This window comes from Anomaloglossus baeobatrachus, chromosome 1 (assembly GCF_048569485.1).
Source record: "Anomaloglossus baeobatrachus isolate aAnoBae1 chromosome 1, aAnoBae1.hap1, whole genome shotgun sequence".
Classification (NCBI taxonomy): domain Eukaryota; kingdom Metazoa; phylum Chordata; class Amphibia; order Anura; family Aromobatidae; genus Anomaloglossus; species Anomaloglossus baeobatrachus.
Window position 1 is genome coordinate 954,376,422 of NC_134353.1, and position 26,891 is coordinate 954,403,312.

A 26,891-nucleotide genomic window follows, 5' to 3' on the forward strand; every position below is an offset into this window, starting at 1 on the left:
CATATGTGCCCCCCAAGCCTCCCCGCTGCCTCCTGCCATTTCCTCCATTCCCCCAACGCCTATGCTCTCCAAACCCTGCTCCCCTACGCCCCACTCTGTGCCACTCACTTCACTCAGTGTGGCGTCCACGTGGGCCGCGGGGCTCCAGCCGCCACGCACCAGCACCTCCAGAGGGGGGAGGGGCGGCATGATCACCGCCGTCCTCTCTTGGCTCCCAGGGCTCGCTTCTAGGGAGAGCGGCAGTCGCTCACCTGGCCTGGGAGATCGGGGGTACTCCGGGTCTTCCAGCTCACCGCATCCACGCTCCTGCTGGGCCACAGGTGAGTCCTCGCGCGTCTTCCCCGCCGCCGCCATCTTGACCGCGAGGGAGGCCTCCATCCCGCCGGCGCTCACTGGACCCCGCTCTTCATTCCCTCTGCCCCCTGCGGCACGTACCGGCAGTCCCCGTACAGTGTCCTCCGCTGCTGCTGTCGGGCGAGGGGAGAGGTGCTGAATCACCTCCCCGGCTCGGGCCTCCTCCTGCTCCTGCTCTCCGGGCGGCTCCCTTGTTAGGTAGGCGTCCAGGGTGAATGCTGCTGGGGTCCCAGGGTCTTTAGACATCTTTGGGGGCTTTTTCTTCCCCATTTCGGATCCTCCGAGCTAATGTAATAGTGCTATTTATGATCCCGGGTGAAGGAGCTCAGGACTCAGGCGTCTTGCCTCATGGAGTTCCGGACACGCCCCATGTGAGTTTTTATATGCATAATAAGGGTTGATTTCAAACGAAAACATTTCCCACATTGTGAACAGGAAAATGGCTTCTCCCCCGTGTGAGTTTTTATATGCACATTAAGATCTGATTTCCAACTAAAACATTTCCCACATTCTAAACAAGAAAATGGCTTCTCCCCTGTGTGAGTTTTTCTATGCTTATCAAGCAGTGATTTCCAAATAAAAGATTTCCCACATTCTGAACAAGAAAATGGCTTCTCCCCCGTGTGAGTTTTTATATGGCTATCAAGCTGTGATTTCCTAATAAAACATTTCCCACATTCTGAACAAGAAAATGGCTTCTCCCCTGTGTGAGTTTTTTTATGGTCATCAAGATGTGATTTCCGAATAAAAGATTTCCCACATTCTGAACAAGAAAATGACTTCTCCCCTATGTGAGTTTTTATATGGCTATCAAGCTGTGATTTCTTAATAAAACATTTCCAACATTCTGAACAAGAAAATGGCTTCTCCCCCGTGTGAGTTTTTCTATGACTATCAAGCTGTGATTTCCCACGATAACATTTCCCACATTCTGAACATGAAAATGTCTTCTCCCCTGTGTGAGTTTTTAGATGAACTTCAACCTGTGATTTCACACTAAAATATTTTCCACATTTTGGGCATGAAAATGGTTTTCCTTTGTGAATTATTTTGTGTGAAATTAGAGCTGACTTTTGGGTAAAACACTTTCTACATTGATTACATGAATACGGCTTCTCCCCTGTGTGAGTGCTTTGTTGTTTAACACCTCTTCTGTGGCTTTTATTTTGCTGAACATTCTGCAGTGAATCCAGAGATTGTTTAGAAGCTTCAGATAACGGATCCTGGGTGTGAAGGACTGAGGGTAGATCTGGGACAATTATTTGCTCTTCATATATATTCTGTATAATGCCACAATCTTCTGTGAAAAGAATAAAACAGATTTTGTAAAATTTGCCCCTTCAATGACTAACAACACAAGATGCCCCTACACGAACTCCAGACACACTGCGCACAAGATGGCATCTGTGGATTTTCTTTTTTTTTGGGGGGGGTTTCTGCTGCTCCTTTTCCCACCATATCCACAGGTTCAACATAGAATCTGTAACCATAATGGTTGGAGGGCCCTCACTCATACATTTTTAAAGGCCCATTTTCATACATTTGGGAAGCCCCACAGGTGGCCTTTTACCAGAAATTTTGGAGGGTCCTTCCTACAATTCCTTTCATCCTGGTCTGAATTAACCTCCCCATTAGTCCCAAGCTGGAAGCACTGCCTCAGTGAAGCAGCAACAGGCTCTGTTTAAATGACTGCCTTTAGATGATAAATCGCACACTGCAGCAGAGTTGTTGAGAGGTCTAATAGACGAGACAGATCTGTGTCTCTTGCCATCCGAACCAACAACCAGCCATGGTCGTGTGTGTTACCGTGCCTGTAACTTGGTGGTGGCTCTCAAGCTTAAGAAGCTCGCACATGTACCATGCCTGAGCCATGTGCTCAACTTCGTGGTTCAGCAGTTTATGAAAAACAAGCCCAATTTGCCAGAGCTACTTGTGAAGGTACGCTGTGTGTGCGCCCATTTCCACCAATCCACTCCAGCTTCCACATGTCTGGCAGGGCTTCAGCAGTGGTTGCAAGTGGCAGCTCAGCGACAGCTGTGTGACGTGCCCACGCTTGAACTCCATATTGCACATGTACCTGGCAAGGCTTTCTGACCAAGAGAAGGCATTAGTTGAATACCAGATACAGCGTAATAATTTTTATTTATATTGCGCCAAATATATTCCATCGCACTTTATAATACCAGCTCCAACATGAGGTATTCCGGTCAGCCCCATGCATAAAAACTGACTCATGAATGTGGATATCTGAAATCTGTGAGTTTCTACAAAAAATTGAGGAAACAACCAAGATGGGGTGATAATGAAGCCATAATCAGCATAACCATCCCGCTTTGGTGCCTCCTCAAATGCTCTGTGCTCCTAATTAAAGAATAAGCTTTGCATGTGGGCCAGGTGGAGAGGGAGGAAGAAAGTACAGAGTACTACATGCTTGCTAATCCCCTGTCTAGGCACAGATGACACCTGCCAGGCACCAGACATTGCACATTCACAAACACCATCAGCAATGTTGTCAGACATTTTTCCCAGCCGAGCGTTCAGGTATCCGTAATCCAGGACTTGACATGGAAATTAAAATATACAGCCAGCCAAACAAGCACCCACCCACAGGACCAAACACTGAACGGGCATATTTACAGACTGCTTGCCCGCTGGTGCCCGTGAAAGTCTGTTAGTGAAGTGTCAGTTGCTATCCGGAACCCGGGCCGAGCCTCCTGCTCCAAGTCACGGGCCCATATGAAGAGAGAGAAACACAAACAGTTGTCAGTGCTAGGTGTTACCCCAAGCTGAGCCCAGGAAGGTACTGTTCTAGTGTATTTCTACCCCATGTGGTGCTGCCCCCAGTGGTTGTCCTAGCGACTGGGAAAGTCCCATGCTTCGTGATGGCTAACTATTCTGTCTGCCCTAGTCCACCCCCTGTGGAAAGCACCTTTATTGTTTTGTATGTGTGTGTTTTGTGAAGACATCGGCAGTTAACCGCCTCCTGACCCGAGATAGATATTACCCCATAAAAGTGGTGTAATACCCTGTGGCTCCTGAAGCGCAGGGGTGCCAAACATAGCCTCCACCATGTACTGTAATTGGCGGGAATGTTGCTCCAATATGGCACTCTGAGCTTGTGAGGAGTCTTCAAGGCACTGTATTTTCACCGCGTGTAGCTGACTCCAGGCATCGACCCGCTCCACATCCCCCCTCATGGCGGACAGTTCTGTGCGGTATGCCAGTTCTAGCCCAGCAATATAGGCCTCCATATCCTCCCTGGTGGGAATGGCAGTTAAGCGTGTGTGCAACTCATTAGGTTTACCCAAGATCCCTGTGGGCCCACGCAGTGCACTAATTGCCCAGCATTCCTGGGAACTTCACTATTGGGGGTCCCCTGCCCCAAGCTCTGTCTCCCATCAGGAAGGATCCCCCTGTTGTGTAGGCTCTGGCCCTCTAAGACCATGTGAGAGTCGCCATCCAGGGCCACTGTGCGACCATCCGACCGCGTTGGAGAAGAGGGATCCGCCTTGTACCCAAAGGCCTTGGGGTCCCAGGCCCGCTGTCCATGTTGCACCACCCACACACCTTCTGCACCACCGGCTGGCCGTTGGATCCCCATGCCTGGACATCAAATACTGTACATCTGAGCAGAGTCTGGCTGCTCGGTGTCAGCTGTGCAGGAGGCTCCCCCTATGTAACCGCAGCTGCTGGTGCACAGGTATGAACCAAGGCCATTTTAGGAGTCCTTTGGAGGCTTCTGGGAGTTCGAGCAAGGGGAAAAAGTGCTGAGAGTACCCAGTGTTGCACCCTTGCGTTCTGCCCCTTCTCCTTCGGGTCATAGTCTGCTTTCTGGCTCTGTAGGCTGCGTGCATCTGGAGATATTTGGTCCAGCGGCAGGAGCTCAGACACTGCGTGTCCTCACTCCTCCATAGCCAGGTCATGGCCCCCCTAAATTCTTTTTAAAAACACACTGGACCCTAATGTTATGGCTCCATGTTCTGCATCTGTCACACACCGACATGAGTGTAATAGGAGATAATGGATTTTTAAGGGTACTTTACACGCTGCGATATCGGTATCGATATCGCTAGCGAGCGTACCCGCCCCCGTCGGTTGTGCGTCACGGGCAAATCGCTGCCCGTGGCACACAACATCGCTAACACCCGTCACACGGACTTACCTGCCCTGCGACGTCACTCTGGCCGGCGACCCGCCTCCTTTCTAAGGGGGGCAGTTCGTGCGGCGTCACAGCGACGTCACACGACAGCCGTCCAATAGCAAAGGAGGGGCGGAGATGAGCGGACAGAACATACCGCCCACCTCCTTCCTATCTTATTGCCTGAGGACGCAGGTAAGGAGATGTTCGTCGCTCTTGCGGTGTCACACATAGCGATGTGTGGTGCCGCAGGAACGACGAACAACATCATATCTGCAGCAGCAACGATATTTGGTAAAGAAGCGACGTGTCAACGATACACAATTTTTTATGTTTTTGCGATCGTTGAACGTCGCTCCTTGGTATCACACGCTGCGATGTCGCTAACGGCGCCGGATGTGCGTCACTAACGACGTGACCCTGATGATATATTGTTAGCTATGTCGCAACGTGTAAATGGCCCTTTAGTCCCTAAACTGGAGAAACCCCTCATCAGCCCTGACAGCGGATAATAGGAAAGCGCTGGAGCTCGTCCTCGCTCACATCGGCAGAATTCATGTCCAGTTTTATTTCTCCTCTATAAGATAACTGCACATCCCGTGTTATCACCTGCACCGGGATCACAGATTCATTCACATTTCATGTGTATTTTACATGAAGGGTTAATATACCGCTGGAGAAACTGCCTCAGCAAAGAGCGGAAAAATAGGAACGTGTGACTTGTGTGCGTTATTGGGTGGTCTGTACTCACCGGGGCGGTGATCTGTAGGAATCTCCTCTTTACTCCGCTGATCTCCCCTCACATTTCTCTCTGGAGAATTAATATTGCTCAGATCTTTATCCGGATCCAAAAGCTGCAAAACAAAATATTGTAAAAGTCCCCGGGAATAATGGAGATAAGATCCGGACATGTGAGGTCTGTGGTCAGCTGTGATCCTGCCGTCTCCACCGCTCTCATTACACAAGTATAAAACATCTAAGGCTACTTTCACACATCCGGTTTTTGCTCTGCGGCACAATAGGGCGCTCTGCAGAAAAACCGTAACCGTTTTTTTTGCTGCCGGTTGCGTTTTTTTTTTGCATAGACTTACATTAGTGCCGTATTGTGCCGCATGGGCTTGCGTTCGGTCTGGTTTTTGCCGCATGCGGCAGATTTAGCAGATGGCGCGGCCGAATGGAACGTTGCCTGGAACGTTTTTTTTTGCTCCGGCAAAAAAAACGCATCGCGCCGCACCCGGCCGCTGCGTCGCATTTTTCAATGCATGCCTATGGACGCCGGATGCGGCGCGATGCGGAAAAAAACGCATCCGGCCACCGCATGCGGTTTCTTTCACTGCGCATGCTCAGTAGCATACCGCAACCGGAAAAACTGGACGGGCCGCATGTAAAAACTTATTGCAAAGGATGCGGTGTTTTCGCCGCATCCGTTGCATAGGTTTCACAGCCGCATTGAGCCGCACTGCTCAAACCGGATGTGTGAAAGTAGCCTAATACTGGAGGAGAAAACAAGACTGAACACAAGGAGGTCACAGCCGTCTACACCTCATAGGGGAGATCTCCATCTACCTGAGGATTCTGTGGAGGAGGAGGAGGAGCGGGACATCTCTCTGGGGTCATCCTCGTACTGGAGAGACCTGCAGGAGACACAGACAGGACGGACATCATTATTACATACAGATACTTATAGGCCGGGTGTATTCAGTCCCGTCTATTACCTGGTGATGTGCGGAGCTGGGGCTCCTCCATCATCACCTCCTTGTACCGGTTCTTGTGTCCTTCTAGATACTCCCACTCCTCCATGGAGAAATAGACGGTAACGTCCTGACACCTTATAGGAACCTGACAACACAATGATACCATCATCACCCAGAATCCTCCAGTGCCGTCTTGTATAATGTCCCAGCATTCCTAGCAGTGTCACCTCTGCAGTCAGCAGCTCCAGCATCTTGTTGGTGAGTTCTAGGATCTTCTGGTCATTGATGTCCTCATGTATCCGGAGGTGAGGTGGAGGCCCCGGGATTGGGCTCAGGGTTCCTCCCCGTCCTTCAGACACAGGGGCCTGACAGCGATCACTAGAGGTCTTCACTACTATGTAATCCTGAGTGTGGAGACATTAATATTATCACTACACACTGTGAGACTGTGACCGGGATTATCTATGACGGCCGGTACGTCTCACCCCGGTTGTGCTCACTCCATGACAGAAAGTAACTCCACTCCGGGGTTAATGCTGTTTCCCTACAGGGTTAAAAGGAAACAGAAAGATGGGCGGGGGAGCTTAGTGTGTGAGGGAGTGAACAGAACTCCCTGTGTTTGCTGCCGGAGAGGCCCATGTGTACTGTGTGGACTTTTGTTTGACTATTAAACCGGATGCTGTGAACCTTGATGCCTGGATCCCGTGTCTTCTGCTGCGCAGCCGACCACGCTACCTCACATATGGTGGAGAATCGGCGGGCATGCCAGCCCGGTGAGGTGTAGCATCCATCCCTGGTGACCCAGCAGCGCATGTCCTGGATTCGAGCGGCTATACTACAGCCCAAACCCGGCGACGCCATGGAGGACATACTAAAGCATTTGGCTCAGGCTAATGCACGGCAACAAGAGGCTAATGCACAGCAGCAACAGACCAATGCACACCTGCTCCAAGCCTTGAAATCGCAGGAACAAAGACACCAAGAACAGATGGTTCTCCTGGCCAAGTCAATCCGGCAGCAACAACCCCGGGATCGGGTGACGACGGCAGCGTCCGGAAAGCGGTGAGACAAGCGTTGCAAAAGATGACCCCGGGGGATGATGTGGAAGCGTTCCTGGCGGTGTTTGAGCGGGTGGCCGAGCGGGAAAAACTGCTGACCCCCCAGTGGGCTGAGGTATTGTCGCCCTATCTGACGGGGGAGCCCCAAAAAGCGTACCTGGACCTATGTACCGAGGACGCCTTAGAATATGCGACCCTGAAAGCCGAAATACTTTCTCGGATGGGGGTGAATACTTATGTACGGGCTCAGCGGGTAAATCAGTGGTACTATGAGGAAGCCAAACCCGTACGCTCACAGGCCTATGACTTGTTGCATCTCGTAAAAAAGTGGTTGCAGTCTGACACTCTGAGCCCGGCGCAAATGGTGGAAAGGGTGGTTGTTGATCGTTTTGTGCGCACCTTACCCGTCACCATTCAACGGTGGGTAGGACAGGGCGACCCAAGTACCCTGGACCAATTAGTGGGCCTGGTAGAGCGGCATGTGGCTACGCAGGACTTGATACGGGACACTGAGACTTTGCGTACCGCCCGTCGGTCCGGCCCCTCCAAGCCTAGGGCCAAGGACCCACCGCTGACACCGGTGCGGGAGTCCGCTACCGTCCCGTCTGAGGCCGCACCCTCCGTCCCTGAGGTCCGGAAGGCTATGTACCCTAAACGACAACTCGTCAAGGGGGTTTCCTTCCCTATTAGATGTTGGCGGTGCCAGCGGGTGGGTCATATGGAAGCCCAGTGTCCACTCACCACGGAGCCCATGGATTGTGGGGTTACCCGGCGGGGTTCAATGTATGCTCAGGTGGTGTGTACCGCTGACCTGGTCTCCCCAGAGACTGAGCCCCACTTGTACCTAATACAGGTGAATGGATGTCCGGTTACAGGCTTGTTGGATTCCGGAAGCTTAGTGACCCTTGTGCGATCAACCCTAAGGGCTAAAGTAAAGGCCACAGGACGTACCGTGGGGGTGGTTTGCATACATGGGGACCGCCGAGACTATCCCACGGGGATTGTCACCATCACAGCACCTTGCGGTCAGGTGCAACATGAGGTGGGACTTATTAACTCTCTTCCCTATGACGTGATCCTAGGAAGGGATCTGCCCTATTTTTGGACTTTATGGAAGGGACCTCCTAAGTCCCCTCAGATATTGGTCAGTCCGGGACCTGAGCCCTACAATCCTGAATCCGGGACGCCTGCCATAGGGGTCCCCATGATAGGGACAGAGTGTGAACCCGATAGGTCGCCCCTAGAGGTATTGGCAGGAGAGGCTGAGACGGTCGAGCCCATCCCAGACTTGGAGGCAACCCCGGATACGTTTGGGACAGCCCAACTCCAGGACCCTACATTAATACATGCCCGGAATCGGGTGACAGTAATTGACGGGGTGGCACAGCTGCCCGGTGCCCAGGTAAGCTACCCCCATTTCGCTCTTAAGCAGGATTTACTCTACCGGGTAGATGAAATACGGGGCGTGGGGGTAGAGCAGTTGGTGGTGCCCCAGCCGTATCGCCGGCGGGTCCTCGACTTGGCTCATAAACACCTGATGAGTGGCCACCTAGGGGTCAAGAAAACGCAGGAGCGAATATTGCAAAGGTTCTATTGGCCCGGGGTCTTTGGGGAGGTTAAACGGTTCTGCGAAACCTGCCCGGAGTGTCAGCTTACCGCACCACTGGCCCACTTTCGCAGTCCGTTGGTACCGTTACCCATTATAGAAGTCCCTTTTGAACGGATAGGGATGGATCTGGTGAGGCCCCTCGTAAAGTCTGCTCGAGGGCACCAACACATCCTAGTGATCGTTGACTATGCCACCCGGTATCCAGAGGCGATACCTCTCAGACATACTGCAGCAAAGCTTATAGCTCGGGAGTTGTTTGCTGTGTTCTGCCGGGTGGGGTTGCCCAAGGAGATCCTTACGGATCAGGGGACCCCATTCATGTCTAAAGTGACCAAAGAACTATGCCGGCTACTCCAGATCAAGCAGTTGCGTACATCTGTGTATCATCCTCAGACGGATGGGTTAGTAGAACGATTCAATAAAACCCTGAAAACCATGCTAAAAAGGGTGATCTCCAAAGACGGGAAAGGCTGGGATATGATGCTTCCCTATTTGATGTTTGCCATACGAGAGGTGCCACAGGCATCCACGGGGTTTTCGCCTTTTGAATTGTTATACGGGCGACATCCCTGAGGATTGTTGGACCTGGCAAAGGAAACATGGGAGCAGGAGCCCACCCCCCATAAAAGTGTGATTGAACACATTTTAGGAATGCAGAACCGCATAAGCGCGGTCATGCCAATTGTGAAGGAGCATTTACAGGAGGCTCAGGCCGCGCAAAGCGGCCGCTACAATAGACAAGCCACCGTGCGGACCTTTAAACCCGGAGATCGGGTGTTGGTATTGATCCCCACGGCGGAGAGTAAATTCCTGGCTCAGTGGCAAGGCCCATATGAGATAAAGGAAAGAGTCGGGGTGGTTAACTATAAAGTGTTGCAGCCCGGTAGGCGGAAACCTGAACAAATATACCATGTCAACCTATTAAAACCGTGGCAGGAACGGGAAAGCCTGATGGTTGATTTTTCCCCATCTCCCTCCTCTTCGGGTCGTTCAAACCCGGCTCCAGCAACCTCCGGAGAGGACGAACCGGAAGTAAGGATTGGAGAAGCCCTCACCAAGCAACAGAGGCGAGAGGAGAGACGGCTGGTTCAGCAGAACCCCGATGTCTTCTCCGAGTTGCCGGGTAGGACCAGTCTGATACGACATGACATTGTCACCGAGCCCCACCTGAAGGTTCGCCTGAAGTCATACCGCGTACCGGAGGCTCGAAGACAAGCCATATCAGAGGAAGTGAAGACAATGCTACGCCTGGGGGTCATCGAAAAATCCCGGAGTGAATGGGCTAGTCCCATTGTCCTAATACCAAAACCCGATGGCTCCTTAAGATTCTGCAATGACTTTAGGAGATTGAACGAAATATCCAAGTTCGATCTCTATCCCATGCCGCGGGTGGATGAGCTGATTGATAGGCTGGGACAGGCGCGATATTTTACCACGCTCGACCTGACCAAGGGGTACTGGCAGGTGCCACTGACTGAGTCCGCCAAGGAGAAAACCGCCTTTATTACGCCGGAGGGTCTCTTCCACTATGTTGTCTTGCCTTTTGGGTTACATGGCGCTCCGGCCACGTTCCAGAGGTTGATGGACTTGGTGCTGGAACCCCACCAGGCGTATGCATCAGCATACCTTGATGACATCATTATTTACAGCTCTGAGTGGCAGACCCACTTGGAACAGGTACAAGCGGTGGTGGACGCGCTTCGAACAGCCGGATTGACAGCCAATCCCAAGAAATGTGCGTTGGGACTCACGGAAGCCCGCTACTTGGGCTACGTGATAGGCCAAGGAGTGATTAAGCCCCAAATTAACAAGGTTGAGGCGATCCAGAAGTGGCCTAGACCCCTGACCACGAAGCAGGTTAGGGCCTTCCTGGGTATCGTGGGGTACTACAGGAGGTTTGTCAAAGATTTTGCGGGACTATCAGCCCCCTTGACGGACCTTCTCAAAGGCAAGAAGTCCGTTATGGTGCGCTGGACTTCGCAGGCCGAGGACTCCTTCCGGGCCCTAAAAGGGGTCCTGTGCGGACAGCCCGTTCTTGTAAACCCTGATTTCCGGAAGGAGTTCATAGTACAGACTGACGCCTCGGAGGTCGGCCTGGGGGCAGTGCTGTCTCAGGTGGTTCAGGGGGAGGAACACCCCGTCACCTTCTTAAGTAGGAAGCTCACCCCTCCCGAGCAGAATTATAGCGTAGTGGAGGAGTGCCTGGCGATCAAGTGGGCTTTGGAGTCCCTACGCTATTACCTGCTGGGACGGCAGTTTCGCTTGGTGACGGATCACTCTCCTCTGGTCTGGATGAGGTCCGCCAAGGAACGGAATGCCCGGGTTACCCGGTGGTTCCTTTCTCTGCAGAACTTCCGGTTTACGGTTGAACACCGGGCCGGTAGGTTGCAGGGCAACGCCGATGCCTTGTCCCGCGGCCCGTGTTTGCTGGCAGGAGTTCAACCCCGCTCGCTTGAACTGAGGGGGGGGTATGTGAGACTGTGACCGGGATTATCTATGACGGCCGGTACGTCTCACCCCGGTTGTGCTCACTCCATGACAGAAAGTAACTCCACTCCGGGGTTTATGCTGTTTCCCTACAGGGTTAAAAGGAAACAGAAAGATGGGCGGGGGAGCTTAGTGTGTGAGGGAGTGAACAGAACTCCCTGTGTTTGCTGCCGGAGAGGCCCATGTGTACTGTGTGGACTTTTGTTTGACTATTAAACCGGATGCTGTGAACCTTGATGCCTGGATCCTGTGTCTTCTGCTGCGCAGCCGACCACGCTACCTCACAACACATTTCCAGAGTCCATCACCTCCCCGGTCATATCCTCTGTTATTCCCATAGATAATGATGTAATGTGATGACATCAGAACCTCTGACCTCCCCGGTCATGTCCTCTGTTATTCCCAAAGATAATGATGCAATGTGATGACATCAGAACCTCTCACCTCCCCGGTCATATCCTCTGTTATTCCCATAGATAATGATGTAATGTGATGACATAACCTCTCACCTCCCCGGTCATATCCTCTGTTATTCCCATAGATAATGATGTAATGTGATGACATCAGAGCCTCTGACCTCCCCGGTCATATCCTCTGTTATTCCCATAGATAATGATGTAATGTGATGACATCAGAGCCTCTCACCTCCCCGGTCATATGCTCTGTTATTCCCATAGATAATGATGTAATGTGATGACATCAGAACCTCTCACCTCCCCGGTCATATCCTCTGTTATCCCCATAGATAATGATGTAATGTGATGACATCAGAACCTCTCACCTCTCCAGTAAGATGGGAGATGATCTTCAGACTCAGGTTTAATATCTTCTCCATAATTTGGTCTTTATCCTTATTGATCTTTTATGTCAATCAGGAAAAATCAAAAGAAAACGACAGAAGATCCTTTATTGTAAAGAGGATGAGATGATGTTGAGAAAAATCAAGTAAAAACACAAAAAAATAACTAAAGAGAATAAGGGGAAATTATGTGAAAAGATAAAAGTGGAGATGTCGTCTTCCCTTTTTTTCTGTCGGAGCCGACTGAATCCGATCTGAGGAGGAGACTGTGCAGGAGATCGGGCGACTCCAACACTTTATTCTTGGTCCTAAAATTGTCCAGTTTTTAGAGTTAAGGCTACTTTACACGCTGCGATATCGGTCCCGATATCGCTAGCATGGGTACCCGTCCCCGTCTGTTGTTCGACAAGGGCAAATCGCTGCCCATGCCGCACAACTTCGCCCAGAACCGTCACACTACTTACCTTTCCGGTGACGTCGCTGTGACCGGCGAACCGCCTCCTTTCTAAGGATCAGCATCACAGCGACGTCACAGCTGCGTCACTGAACCGCCGCCCAATAGAAGCGGAGGGGCGGAGATAAGCGGGACGTAACATCCCGCCCACCTCCTTCCTCCAGCATAGCGGCCGGGAAGCAGGTAAGGAGAGCTTCCTCGTTCCTGCGGTGTCACACGGAGCGATGTGTGCTGCCGCAGGAACGACGAACATCTTCGTTACTGCTGCAGTAACAATTTTTGAGAATGGACCCCCATGTCATCGATGAGCGATTTTGCACGTTTTTGCAACGATGCAAAATCGCTCATAGGTGTCACACACAATGGCATCGCTAATGCGGCCGGATGTGCGTCACCAACTCCGTGACCCCAACGAGTTCGCATTAGCAATGTCGTAGCGTGTAAAGCCCCCTTTACTCTCTCCCCCATGTGTAGTGCGGGGTCTGTCGCTCTCTCTCCCCCATGTGTAGTGCGGCGTCCGTAGCTCTCTCTCTCCCTCATGTGTAGTGCGGGGTCTGTCGCTCTCTCTCTTTCTCATGAGTAGTGCGGGGTCTGTCGCTCTCTCTCTCCCTCATGTGTAGTGCGGGGTCTGTCGCTCTCTCTCTCCCTCATGTGTAGTGCGGGGTCTGTCGCTCTCTCTCTCCCTCATGTATAGTGCGAGGTCTGTCGCTCTCTCTCCCTTATGTGTAGTGCGGGGTCTGTCGCTCTCTCTCTCCCTCATGTGTAGCGCGGGGTCTGTCACTCTCTCTCCCCCATGTGTAGTGCGGGGTCTGTTGCTCTCTCCCTCATGTGTAGTGCCGGGTCTGTCGCTCTCTACTCCATGTGTAGTGCTCGGTCTGTCGCCAAGCGTAGTGCGGGGTCTGTCGCTCTCTCTCCCTCATGTGTAGTGCGGGGTCTGTCGCTTTCTCTCTCCCATGTGTAGTGCGGGATCTGTCGCTCTCTCTCCCTCATGTGTACTGTAGGGTCTGTCGCTCTCTCTCGCCCATGTGTAGTGCGGGGTCTACCGTGTTTCCCCGAAAGTAGGACCCCCCCGAAAGTAAGACAGGGTGGGGGTTACGGGGGGGTCCTTCAATGTAAGGCCTCCCCCGAATGTAAGGCAGGGTTGGGGGGCCAGTGTGACATGTAAGGCCCTTACCTTTGGGCCGCCGCTGTCCCCCATTGGGTCCCCAGGCTCCAGAGGTGTCCTCAGGTGCAGCTGGGCGGGTCCAGCGCTCATGGGGTTAACTCGCCGTGTTAACCCCGCAATCCGCCCAGCTCATTGGCCGCCCCTGCTCCCCACGTCACCGCCGGCCCCCGGCTCGAGCGCTGATTGGCCCAGCAGCTCGGGCTGTAATTGGCCGCCCCAGCCCCACGTCACCGCCGGCCTCCGGCTCGAGCGCTGATTGGCCCAGCAGCTCGGGCTGTAATTGGCCGCCCCAGCCCCACGTCACCGCTGTTTCCCTGCTCTTGGCACAGCGTTCCCTGCAGCACAGGCCTTCCGCACCGCAGAGGAAAACGTCCACCATTTAAAAACCAAGTAGGGAAACATGTACTGTATAGGGTATGAGGCTGTGTGCAGTGGGATACGGCACAGCCCCATACCCCATAACAGTGCCGTATCCCACTGCACACAGCCCCATACCCCATAACAGTGCCGTATCCCACTGCACACAGCCCCATACCCCATAACAGTGCCGTATCCCACTGCACACAGCCCCATACCCCATAACAGTGCCGTATCCCACTGCACTGTTATGGGGTATGGGGCTGTGTGCAGTGGGATACGGCACAGCCCCATAACAGTGCCGTGTCCCACTGCACACAGCCCCATACCCCATAACAGTGCCGTATCCCACTGCACAGAGCCCCATACCCCATAACAGTGCCGTATCCCACTGCACTGTTATGGGGTATGGGGCTGTGTGCAGTGGGATATGGCACAGCCCTATACCCCATAACATTAAAATTGTCATTTTTTTTCGGCTAATGTAAGACCTCCCCTGAAAGTAAGACAGGGTGGGACTTTTTGGGGTAAAATTAATGTAAGACAGGGTCTTACTTTCGGGGAAACACGGTATCGCTATCTCTCCCCCCATGTGTAGTGCGGGGTCTGTCGCTCTCTCTCCCTCATGTGTAGTGCGGGGTCTGTCGCTCTCTCTCCCTCATGTGTAATGCGGGGTCTGTCGCTCTCTCTCCCCCATGTGTAGTGCGGGGACTGTCTCTCTCTCTCCCCCATGTGTAGTGCGGGGTCTGTCTCTCTCTCCCTCATGTGTAGTACGGGGTCTGTCACTCTCTCCCCCATGTGTAGTGTGGGGTCTGTCGCTCTCTCTCCCCCATGTGTAGTGCGGGGTCTGTCGCTCTCTCTCCCTCATGTGTAGTGCGGGGTCTGTCGCTTTATCTCCCTCATGTGTAGTGCGGGGTCTGTCGCATCTCCCTCATGTGTAGTGCGGGGTCTGTCGCTCTCTCCCTCATGTGTAGTGCGGGATCTGTCGCTCTCTCTCCCTCATGTGTAGTGCGGGGTCGGTCGCTCTCTCTCCCCCATGTGTAGTTCGGGGTCTGTCACACTCTTTCTCCCCCATGTGTAGTGCAGGGTCTGTCGCTCTCTCTCCCCCATGTGTAGTGCGGGGTCTGTCGCTCTCTCTCCGTTATGAGTAGTGCGTGGTGTGTCGCTCTCTCTCCCTCATGTGTAGTGTGGGGTCTGTCGCTCTCTCTCCCCCATGTGTAGTGCGGGGTCTGTCACTCTCTCTCCCCCATGTGTAGTGCGGGGTCTGTCGCTCTCTCTCCCCCCATGTCTAGTGCGGGGTCTGTCGCTCTCTCTCCTCCATGTGTAGTGCGGAGTCTGTTGCTCTCTCTCCCCCATGTGTAGTGCGGGGTCTGTCGCTCTCTCTCCGTTATGAGTAGTGCGGGGTGTGTCGCTCTCTCTCCCTCATGTGTGGTGCGGGTTCTGTCGCTCTCTCTCCTCCATGTGTAGTGCGGGGTCTCTCGCTCTCTCTCCTCCATGTGTAGTGCCGGATCTGTCGCTCTCTGTCCCTCATGTGTAGTGCGGGGTCTGTTGCTCCCTCTCCCCCATGTGTAGTGTGGGGTCTGTCGCTCTCTCTCCCCCATGTGTAGTGCGGGGTCTGTCGCATCTCCCTCATGTGTAGTGCGGGGTCTGTCGCTCTCTCCCTCATGTGTAGTGCGGGATCTGTCGCTCTCTCTCCCTCATGTGTAGTGCGGGGTCGGTCGCTCTCTCTCCCCCATGTGTAGTTCGGGGTCTGTCACACTCTTTCTCCCCCATGTGTATTGCAGGGTCTGTCGCTCTCTCTCCCCCATGTGTAGTGCGGGGTCTGTCGCTCTCTCTCCGTTATGAGTAGTGCGGGGTGTGTCGCTCTCTCTCCCTCATGTGTAGTGCGGGGTCTGTCGCTCTCTCTCCCCCATGTGTAGTGCGGGGTCTGTCACTCTCTCTCCCCCATGTGTAGTGCGGGGTCTGTCGCTCTCTCTCCCCCCATGTCTAGTGCGGGGTCTGTCGCTCTCCCTCCTCCATGTGTAGTGCGGAGTCTGTTGCTCTCTCTCCCCCATGTGTAGTGCGGGGTCTGTCGCTCTCTCTCCGTTATGAGTAGTGCGGGGTGTGTCGCTCTCTCTCCCTCATGTGTAGTGCGGGTTCTGTCGCTCTCTCTCCTCCATGTGTAGTGCGGGGTCTCTCGCTCTCTCTCCTCCATGTGTAGTGCCGGATCTGTCGCTCTCTGTCCCTCATGTGTAGTGCGGGGTCTGTCTCTCTCTCTCCCCCATGTGTAGTGCGGGGTCTGTCGCCCTATCTCTCCGTCATGTGTAGTGTGGGGTCTGTCGCTCTCTCTCCCTCATGTGTAGTGCGGGGTCTGTCGCTCTCTCTCCCTCATGTGTAGTGTGGGGTCTGTCGCTGTCTCTCCCCCATGTGTAGTGCGGGGTCTGTCGCTCTCTCTCCCTCATGTGTAGTGCGTGGTCTGTCGCTCTCTCTCCCTCATGTGTAGTGCGGGGTCTGTCGCTCTCTCTCCCCCGTGTAGTGCGGGTTCTGTCGCTCTCTCCCTTGTGTAGTGCGGGGTCTGTCGCTCTCTACTCCATGTGTAGTGCGGAGTCTGTCACTCTCTCTCCCCCATGCGTAGTGCGGGGTCTGTCGCTCTCTCCCTCATGTGTAGTGCGGGGTCTGTCGCTCTCTGTAAAAACATTAAAATTAATACATCTAGTTATCAAATATTTTATAGTAGGACATATATGTTCACAGTTCTGTTTATGTTGGAGGGCATAGTTTATTGATAAAGTTCTTATAAGGAATAAATATTAAGATATATATAGATATATTGAATATACATAAGTGCTGACATGGAAGGATATATATATATATACCATCTGGAAGCTTCTAGAGATTACACCATGTGACATGCGTGCAGCAGTAATTTCCCTATATGGTTTGAACAGTTGTCATATAACATGACACGATGGAGGGGGCTACTCCTGCTCCTGCACGTCGCCTACTGTCCCAGAAGCCTTCCAGGCTGCAAAATGAACACATGCTGAAAAGCTACGGTATATCACCCCTGCCTTACCATTCAGAATCCAAGGAGAGATGGATGAAGATTTTCTATTAATCAGTATGGACTAATTGAACTCTTACGTAAGCTAATGCAGTATATTATTTTTCCTTTCTGTAACTGAACCCTGGCAACCATTTTAAATAGATGAAATACATTTATTTTTTACATTTTTGAAGTTCTTTCTTTCATGCGCTTTTAGGTATTTGAAAAAAATATATTTAAGAGTATATTTTTTAACATTTTGGAGAGCCAGCCATTCGTGTTTTTTTTTTTTTGTTCCTTCACTTTGCAAACGGGGGGTCAAAAGTAATACGTATCTCCTGCAAAGTATCAGGAATCGACAATTTATAAAAATCATGCAGAACCTAGAAAATACGGATAAGTTCAAGTCGCATGAATGTTTTTTTAAATGAACTTTAAAGAGTTACAAAGTCACAGAAGTGAACCTTTGACGTGTCTTTGAGCAAGAAAGACAAAGTCAGTCCATAACAAGTATTGGACGTGCTGAACAAGGTGAATCAAGTCTTAGAGGATTATCTATGAGATCATCTGATCATTTCAGGTAAGAAAATGGATTTTATCTTTTCATATGTTAAGAAAAGTAAACTTCAGTTCACTTCTTCAGATATTTCTAATGTGGAAGAGCTTTGGTTAAGCTTTTATGGGGAGTGTGAACTTGAGAATTCACGTGTAGAATGTGCAAGGTCTTTTAATAGAGAGAAACAGAAAATCAGAAATGTCTGTCATTTAGTCTATGAATTTCACAAGTTAATCATAGAAAAATGTAAAAATGGTGGAAATAGACAACCTGAATTGTCAGGAAAGTCAGTGATAGAGAAATCCAAAGACTGCTTAGAACCTGGAATGTCAGTCAGTGATATTGTGAATTCTGACTGTAATGTTGCAAATGAAAAGTCAGATTTAGACTGTAATTTTGCTAATCAGAATCCTGAAGATGGCGGCAGACATGTGCCGTGTATTCAAGGTGACTTTCAGGACACCGGGAAAGAAGCAGGAAATGACATAGAGAAGCCAGAAGGGGGAGGAGCCAGAGTGGGAGACGTGCAGAAAAATGTCAAAGTAGGACACGTGCAGAGAGAAAATGGCGACGATCAGTTTCTAAAACAAGGACAGACTAAGTTAGGGATTAACTCCGGCACTCTTAATAACCCAAATAAGAGACTAGAACAGTAGTAATGTTCAAAATGATTTTTTTATTCAGAGAAAAAAAGTCCGTAAATTAAACGTTTTCGACCTAATTCGGTCTTCTTCAGAAAGGACTTATCCTATGTACCGATGGAGATGCAGGGTAAAGTTTTGATCTTCCTGTGTGAGATCCTCCTATATGGATCCACCGTTTCAAAAAAGACCTGTTATAATGAAAAAGCGTTCTTTGAATAAGGGTTTTTTTATTTCTATCTGACGTCTTAATAGTTCCACGGGGAAATGACCTTACACATGTTTAGGCCGATCAGTTCATCGCTACGGTATAAAAACGGATGTAATGATCAGCTGCCTATAAGACCCTTTATTGGCATATATTCAGAATATCGTCCTATAATTGGATATCTTAAATGAGGTTGGATTGGACAATACTGAACAAAAGAGGAAAGCCCTCACGATTATGTTACAAAGTGGACATATGTGTGTGGGGAGCGGTTCCCCACACACATATGTCCACTTTGTAACATAATCGTGAGGGCTTTCCTCTTTTGTTCAGTATTGTCCAATCCAACCTCATTTAAGATATCCAATTATAGGACGATATTCTGAATATATGCCATTAAAGGGTCTTATAGGCAGCTGATCATTACATCCGTTTTTATACCGTAGCGATGAACTGATCGGCCTAAACATGTGTAAGGTCATTTCCCCGTGGAACTATTAAGACGTCAGATAGAAATAAAAAAACCCTTATTCAAAGAACGCTTTTTCATTATAACAGGTCTTTTTTGAAACGGTGGATCCATATAGGAGGATCTCACACAGGAAGATCAAAACTTTACCCTGCATCTCCATCGGTACATAGGATAAGTCCTTTCTGAAGAAGACCGAATTAGGTCGAAAACGTTTAATTTACGGACTTTTTTTCTCTGAATAAAAAAATAATTTTGAACATTACTACTGTTCTAGTCTCTTATTTGGGTTATTAAGAGTGCCGGAGTTCTTCCCTACATATAAATAATTTTCTCCAGAGCACCTAATTGGTGAAGCAGGGTCCTATCTTACTTAAGTTAGGGATTAAACTTAGAAAGAGTCTATTGGACTTATGCAAATTATTTCCCGCATATAATCCTAAAATACATGTTTGCAGAAATTCAGAGATATTTGAAAGCTCCGTTGAAAAATTAAATTTAACCAATAGTGAAAAGACTCAGTTATTCCGTATATGGATACCTCAGCATTTTTTCAGACAATTGGCATTAAAAAAGTCTTCTGACAATGAGACATTTGATTGTTCAAATGATAACGATATCATAAGGCTGAAAAATCTCATCTTCTGTGAAAGAAATGAAGCGAATCCAGATTATGAGATGTTAAAGGAATTACAAATTGAAGAGAATGAAAGTACGTTCTCATTTATGTCCGTTTTTGAACGTTTATATAGGGCGGTCATTCCAAATGTCAGATTAAAATCTTTAATTTCCACATTCATAAGGAAATTTAATTTCCTTGATAATGCAGCCTGTACGGTGGCATTAAATAAAAATCTCTCCCCCCATGTGTAGTGCGGGGTCTGTCGCTCTCTCTCCCTCATGTGTAGTGCGGGGTCTGTCGCTCTCTCTCCCTCATGTGTAATGCGGGGTCTGTCGCTCTCTCTCCCCCATGTGTAGTGCGGGGACTGTCGCTCTCTCTCCCCCATGTGTAGTGCGGGGTCTGTCTCTCTCTCCCTCATGTGTAGTACGGGGTCTGTCACTCTCTCCCCCATGTGTAGTGTGGGGTCTGTCGCTCTCTCTCCCCCATGTGTAGTGCGGGATCTGTCGCTCTCTCTCCCTCATGTGTAGTGCGCGGTCTGTCGCTTTATCTCCCTCATGTGTAGTGCGGGGTCTGTCGCTCTCTATCCCTCATGTGTAGTGCGGGGTCTGTCGCTCTCTCTCCCTCATGTGTAGTGCGGGGTCTGTTGCTCCCTCTCCCCCATGTGTAGTGTGGGGTCTGTCGCTCTCTCTCCCCCATGTGTAGTGCGGGGTCTGTCGCATCTCCCTCATGTGTAGTGCGGGGTCTGTCGCTCTCTCCCTCATGTGTAGTGCGGGATCTGTCGCTCTCTCTCCCTCATGTGTAGTGCGGGGTCGGTCGCTCTCTCTCCCCCATGTGTAGTTCGGTGTCTGTCACACTCTTTCTCCCCCATGTGTAGTGCAGGGTCTGTCGCTCTTTCTCCCCCATGTGTAGTGCGGGGTCTGTCGCTCTCTCTCCGTTATGAGTAGTGCGGGGTGTGTCGCTCTCTCTCCCTCATGTGTAGTGCGGGGTCTGTCGCTCTCTCTCCCCCATGTGTAGTGCGGGGTCTGTCACTCTCTCTCCCCCATGTGTAGTGCGGGGTCTGTCGCTCTCTCTCCCCCCATGTCTAGTGCGGGGTCTGTCGCTCTCTCTCCTCCATGTGTAGTGCGGAGTCTGTTGCTCTCTCTCCCCCATGTGTAGTGCGGGGTCTGTCGCTCTCTCTCCGTTATGAGTAGTGCGGGGTGTGTCGCTCTTTCTCCATCATGTGTAGTGCGGGTTCTGTCGCTCTCTCTCCTCCATGTGTAGTGCGGGGTCTCTCGCTCTCTCTCCTCCATGTGTAGTGCCGGATCTGTCGCTCTCTGTCCCTCATGTGTAGTGCGGGGTCTGTTGCTCCCTCTCCCCCATGTGTAGTGTGGGGTCTGTCGCTCTCTCTCCCCCATGTGTAGTGCGGGGTCTGTCGCATCTCCCTCATGTGTAGTGCGGGGTCTGTCGCTCTCCCTCATGTGTAGTGCGGGATCTGTCGCTCTCTCTCCCTCATGTGTAGTGCGGGGTCGGTCGCTCTCTCTCCCCCATGTGTAGTTCGGGGTCTGTCACACTCTTTCTCCCCCATGTGTAGTGCAGGGTCTGTCGCTCTCTCTCCCCCATGTGTAGTGCGGGGTCTGTCGCTCTCTCTCCGTTATGAGTAGTGCGGGGTGTGTCGCTCTCTCTCCCTCATGTGTAGTGCGGGGTCTGTCGCTCTCTCTCCCCCATGTGTAGTGCGGGGTCTGTCACTCTCTCTCCCCCATGTGTAGTGCGGGGTCTGTCGCTCTCTCTCCCCCCATGTCTAGTGCGGGGTCTGTCGCTCTCTCTCCTCCATGTGTAGTGCGGAGTCTGTTGCTCTCTCTCCCCCATGTGTAGTGCGGGGTCTGTCGCTCTCTCTCCGTTATGAGTAGTGCGGGGTGTGTCGCTCTCTCTCCCTCATGTGTAGTGCGGGTTCTGTCGCTCTCTCTCCTCCATGTGTAGTGCGGGGTCTCTCGCTCTCTCTCCTCCATGTGTAGTGCCGGATCTGTCGCTCTCTGTCCCTCATGTGTAGTGCGGGGTCTGTCTCTCTCTCTCCCCCATGTGTAGTGCGGGGTCTGTCGCCCTATCTCTCCGTCATGTGTAGTGTGGGGTCTGTCGCTCTCTCTCCCTCATGTGTAGTGCGGGGTCTGTCGCTCTCTCTCCCTCATGTGTAGTGTGGGGTCTGTCGCTGTCTCTCCCCCATGTGTAGTGCGGGGTCTGTCGCTCTCTCTCCCTCATGTGTAGTGCGTGGTCTGTCGCTCTCTCTCCCTCATGTGTAGTGCGGGGTCTGTCGCTCTCTCTCCCCCGTGTAGTGCGGGTTCTGTCGCTCTCTCCCTTGTGTAGTGCGGGGTCTGTCGCTCTCTACTCCATGTGTAGTGCGGAGTCTGTCACTCTCTCTCCCCCATGCGTAGTGCGGGGTCTGTCGCTCTCTCCCTCATGTGTAGTGCAGGGTCTGTCGCTCTCTGTAAAAACATTAAAATTAATACATCTAGTTATCAAATATTTTATAGTAGGACATATATGTTCACAGTTCTGTTTATGTTGGAGGGCATAGTTTATTGATAAAGTTCTTATAAGGAATAAATATTAAGATATATATAGATATATTGAATATACATAAGTGCTGACATGGAAGGATATATATATATACCATCTGGAAGCTTCTAGAGATTACACCATGTGACATGCGTGCAGCAGTAATTTCCCTATATGGTTTGAACAGTTGTCATATAACATGACACGATGGAGGGGGCTACTCCTGCTCCTGCACGTCGCCTACTGTCCCAGAAGCCTTCCAGGCTGCAAAATGAACACATGCTGAAAAGCTACGGTATATCACCCCTGCCTTACCATTCAGAATCCAAGGAGAGATGGATGAAGATTTTCTATTAATCAGTATGGACTAATTGAACTCTTACGTAAGCTAATGCAGTATATTATTTTTCCTTTCTGTAACTGAACCCTGGCAACCATTTTAAATAGATGAAATACATTTACTTTTTACATTTTTGAAGTTCTTTCTTTCATGCGCTTTTACGTATTTGAAAAAAATATATTTAAGAGTATATTTTTTAACATTTTGGAGAGCCAGCCATTCGTGTTTTTTTTTTTTTGTTCCTTCACTTTGCAAACGGGGGGTCAAAAGTAATACGTATCTCCTGCAAAGTATCAGGAATCGACAATTTATAAAAATCATGCAGAACCTAGAAAATACGGATAAGTTCAAGTCGCATGAATGTTTTTTTAAATGAACTTTAAAGAGTTACAAAGTCACAGAAGTGAACCTTTGACGTGTCTTTGAGCAAGAAAGACAAAGTCAGTCCATAACAAGTATTGGACGTGCTGAACAAGGTGAATCAAGTCTTAGAGGATTATCTATGAGATCATCTGATCATTTCAGGTAAGAAAATGGATTTTATCTTTTCATATGTTAAGAAAAGTAAACTTCAGTTCACTTCTTCAGATATTTCTAATGTGGAAGAGCTTTGGTTAAGCTTTTATGGGGAGTGTGAACTTGAGAATTCACGTGTAGAATGTGCAAGGTCTTTTAATAGAGAGAAACAGAAAATCAGAAATGTCTGTCATTTAGTCTATGAATTTCACAAGTTAATCATAGAAAAATGTAAAAATGGTGGAAATAGACAACCTGAATTGTCAGGAAAGTCAGTGATAGAGAAATCCAAAGACTGCTTAGAACCTGGAATGTCAGTCAGTGATATTGTGAATTCTGACTGTAATGTTGCAAATGAAAAGTCAGATTTAGACTGTAATTTTGCTAATCAGAATCCTGAAGATGGCGGCAGACATGTGCCGTGTATTCAAGGTGACTTTCAGGACACCGGGAAAGAAGCAGGAAATGACATAGAGAAGCCAGAAGGGGGAGGAGCCAGAGTGGGAGACGTGCAGAAAAATGTCAAAGTAGGACACGTGCAGAGAGAAAATGGCGACGATCAGTTTCTAAAACAAGGACAGACTAAGTTAGGGATTAACTCCGGCACTCTTAATAACCCAAATAAGAGACTAGAACAGTAGTAATGTTCAAAATGATTTTTTTTATTCAGAGAAAAAAAGTCCGTAAATTAAACGTTTTCGACCTAATTCGGTCTTCTTCAGAAAGGACTTATCCTATGTACCGATGGAGATGCAGGGTAAAGTTTTGATCTTCCTGTGTGAGATCCTCCTATATGGATCCACCGTTTCAAAAAAGACCTGTTATAATGAAAAAGCGTTCTTTGAATAAGGGTTTTTTTATTTCTATCTGACGTCTTAATAGTTCCACGGGGAAATGACCTTACACATGTTTAGGCCGATCAGTTCATCGCTACGGTATAAAAACGGATGTAATGATCAGCTGCCTATAAGACCCTTTAATGGCATATATTCAGAATATCGTCCTATAATTGGATATCTTAAATGAGGTTGGATTGGACAATACTGAACAAAAGAGGAAAGCCCTCACGATTATGTTACAAAGTGGACATATGTGTGTGGGGAGCGGTTCCCCACACACATATGTCCACTTTGTAACATAATCGTGAGGGCTTTCCTCTTTTGTTCAGTATTGTCCAATCCAACCTCATTTAAGATATCCAATTATAGGACGATATTCTGAATATATGCCATTAAAGGGTCTTATAGGCAGCTGATCATTACATCCGTTTTTATACCGTAGCGATGAACTGATCGGCCTAAACATGTGTAAGGTCATTTCCCCGTGGAACTATTAAGACGTCAGATAGAAATAAAAAAACCCTTATTCAAAGAACGCTTTTTCATTATAACAGGTCTTTTTTGAAACGGTGGATCCATATAGGAGGATCTCACACAGGAAGATCAAAACTTTACCCTGCATCTCCATCGGTACATAGGATAAGTCCTTTCTGAAGAAGACCGAATTAGGTCGAAAACGTTTAATTTACGGACTTTTTTTCTCTGAATAAAAAAATAATTTTGAACATTACTACTGTTCTAGTCTCTTATTTGGGTTATTAAGAGTGCCGGAGTTCTTCCCTACATATAAATAATTTTCTCCAGAGCACCTAATTGGTGAAGCAGGGTCCTATCTTACTTAAGTTAGGGATTAAACTTAGAAAGAGTCTATTGGACTTATGCAAATTATTTCCCGCATATAATCCTAAAATACATGTTTGCAGAAATTCAGAGATATTTGAAAGCTCCGTTGAAAAATTAAATTTAACCAATAGTGAAAAGACTCAGTTATTCCGTATATGGATACCTCAGCATTTTTTCAGACAATTGGCATTAAAAAAGTCTTCTGACAATGAGACATTTGATTGTTCAAATGATAACGATATCATAAGGCTGAAAAATCTCATCTTCTGTGAAAGAAATGAAGCGAATCCAGATTATGAGATGTTAAAGGAATTACAAATTGAAGAGAATGAAAGTACGTTCTCATTTATGTCCGTTTTTGAACGTTTATATAGGGCGGTCATTCCAAATGTCAGATTAAAATCTTTAATTTCCACATTCATAAGGAAATTTAATTTCCTTGATAATGCAGCCTGTACGGTGGCATTAAATAAAAATCTCTCCCCCCATGTGTAGTGCGGGGTCTGTCGCTCTCTCTCCCTCATGTGTAGTGCGGGGTCTGTCGCTCTCTCTCCCTCATGTGTAATGCGGGGTCTGTCGCTCTCTCTCCCCCATGTGTAGTGCGGGGACTGTCGCTCTCTCTCCCCCATGTGTAGTGCGGGGTCTGTCTCTCTCTCCCTCATGTGTAGTACGGGGTCTGTCACTCTCTCCCCCATGTGTAGTGTGGGGTCTGTCGCTCTCTCTCCCCCATGTGTAGTGCGGGATCTGTCGCTCTCTCTCCCTCATGTGTAGTGCGCGGTCTGTCGCTTTATCTCCCTCATGTGTAGTGCGGGGTCTGTCGCTCTCTATCCCTCATGTGTAGTGCGGGGTCTGTCGCTCTCTCTCCCTCATGTGTAGTGCGGGGTCTGTTGCTCCCTCTCCCCCATGTGTAGTGTGGGGTCTGTCGCTCTCTCTCCCCCATGTGTAGTGCGGGGTCTGTCGCATCTCCCTCATGTGTAGTGCGGGGTCTGTCGCTCTCTCCCTCATGTGTAGTGCGGGATCTGTCGCTCTCTCTCCCTCATGTGTAGTGCGGGGTCGGTCGCTCTCTCTCCCCCATGTGTAGTTCGGTGTCTGTCACACTCTTTCTCCCCCATGTGTAGTGCAGGGTCTGTCGCTCTTTCTCCCCCATGTGTAGTGCGGGGTCTGTCGCTCTCTCTCCGTTATGAGTAGTGCGGGGTGTGTCGCTCTCTCTCCCTCATGTGTAGTGCGGGGTCTGTCGCTCTCTCTCCCCCATGTGTAGTGCGGGGTCTGTCACTCTCTCTCCCCCATGTGTAGTGCGGGGTCTGTCGCTCTCTCTCCCCCCATGTCTAGTGCGGGGTCTGTCGCTCTCTCTCCTCCATGTGTAGTGCGGAGTCTGTTGCTCTCTCTCCCCCATGTGTAGTGCGGGGTCTGTCGCTCTCTCTCCGTTATGAGTAGTGCGGGGTGTGTCGCTCTTTCTCCATCATGTGTAGTGCGGGTTCTGTCGCTCTCTCTCCTCCATGTGTAGTGCGGGGTCTCTCGCTCTCTCTCCTCCATGTGTAGTGCCGGATCTGTCGCTCTCTGTCCCTCATGTGTAGTGCGGGGTCTGTTGCTCCCTCTCCCCCATGTGTAGTGTGGGGTCTGTCGCTCTCTCTCCCCCATGTGTAGTGCGGGGTCTGTCGCATCTCCCTCATGTGTAGTGCGGGGTCTGTCGCTCTCCCTCATGTGTAGTGCGGGATCTGTCGCTCTCTCTCCCTCATGTGTAGTGCGGGGTCGGTCGCTCTCTCTCCCCCATGTGTAGTTCGGGGTCTGTCACACTCTTTCTCCCCCATGTGTAGTGCAGGGTCTGTCGCTCTCTCTCCCCCATGTGTAGTGCGGGGTCTGTCGCTCTCTCTCCGTTATGAGTAGTGCGGGGTGTGTCGCTCTCTCTCCCTCATGTGTAGTGCGGGGTCTGTCGCTCTCTCTCCCCCATGTGTAGTGCGGGGTCTGTCACTCTCTCTCCCCCATGTGTAGTGCGGGGTCTGTCGCTCTCTCTCCCCCCATGTCTAGTGCGGGGTCTGTCGCTCTCTCTCCTCCATGTGTAGTGCGGAGTCTGTTGCTCTCTCTCCCCCATGTGTAGTGCGGGGTCTGTCGCTCTCTCTCCGTTATGAGTAGTGCGGGGTGTGTCGCTCTCTCTCCCTCATGTGTAGTGCGGGTTCTGTCGCTCTCTCTC

General features: G+C 50.1%; 2 protein-coding genes across 2 annotated transcripts in view; both read right to left on the reverse strand.

Moving 5' to 3' along the window:
- LOC142257368 (uncharacterized) overlaps positions 1 to 26,891 on the reverse strand; it is a 560,365-nt gene that overhangs the window by 474,925 nt on the left and 58,549 nt on the right. The gene's annotated exons all lie outside the window — the stretch shown is intronic.
- LOC142303573 (uncharacterized) lies at positions 687 to 6,123 on the reverse strand. Its single transcript, XM_075345057.1, has 4 exons — positions 6,059 to 6,123; positions 5,244 to 5,346; positions 1,352 to 1,654; positions 687 to 1,117 (listed from the first exon to the last, which is right to left on the reverse strand). Exons 1-4 carry the CDS (start codon positions 6,107 to 6,109, stop codon positions 687 to 689), a joined length of 888 nt encoding a protein of 295 aa, XP_075201172.1. The 5' UTR covers positions 6,110 to 6,123.

Excerpts from the sequence above, each read along its gene's own strand:
- LOC142303573 (XM_075345057.1), bottom strand. The coding sequence starts at position 6,109 with ATGACCCCAGAGAGATGTCCCGCTCCTCCTCCTCCTCCACAGAATCCT. Across the intron at positions 5,347-6,058 it reads CTCCTCCACAGAATCCTCAG|CTTTTGGATCCGGATAAAGA; the intron begins GTAGATGGAGAT and ends TTTGTTTTGCAG. Across the intron at positions 1,118-1,351 it reads AAAATGTGGAAAATATTTTA|AATGTGGGAAATCTTTTATT; the intron begins GTGTGAAATCAC and ends TTTCTTGTTCAG.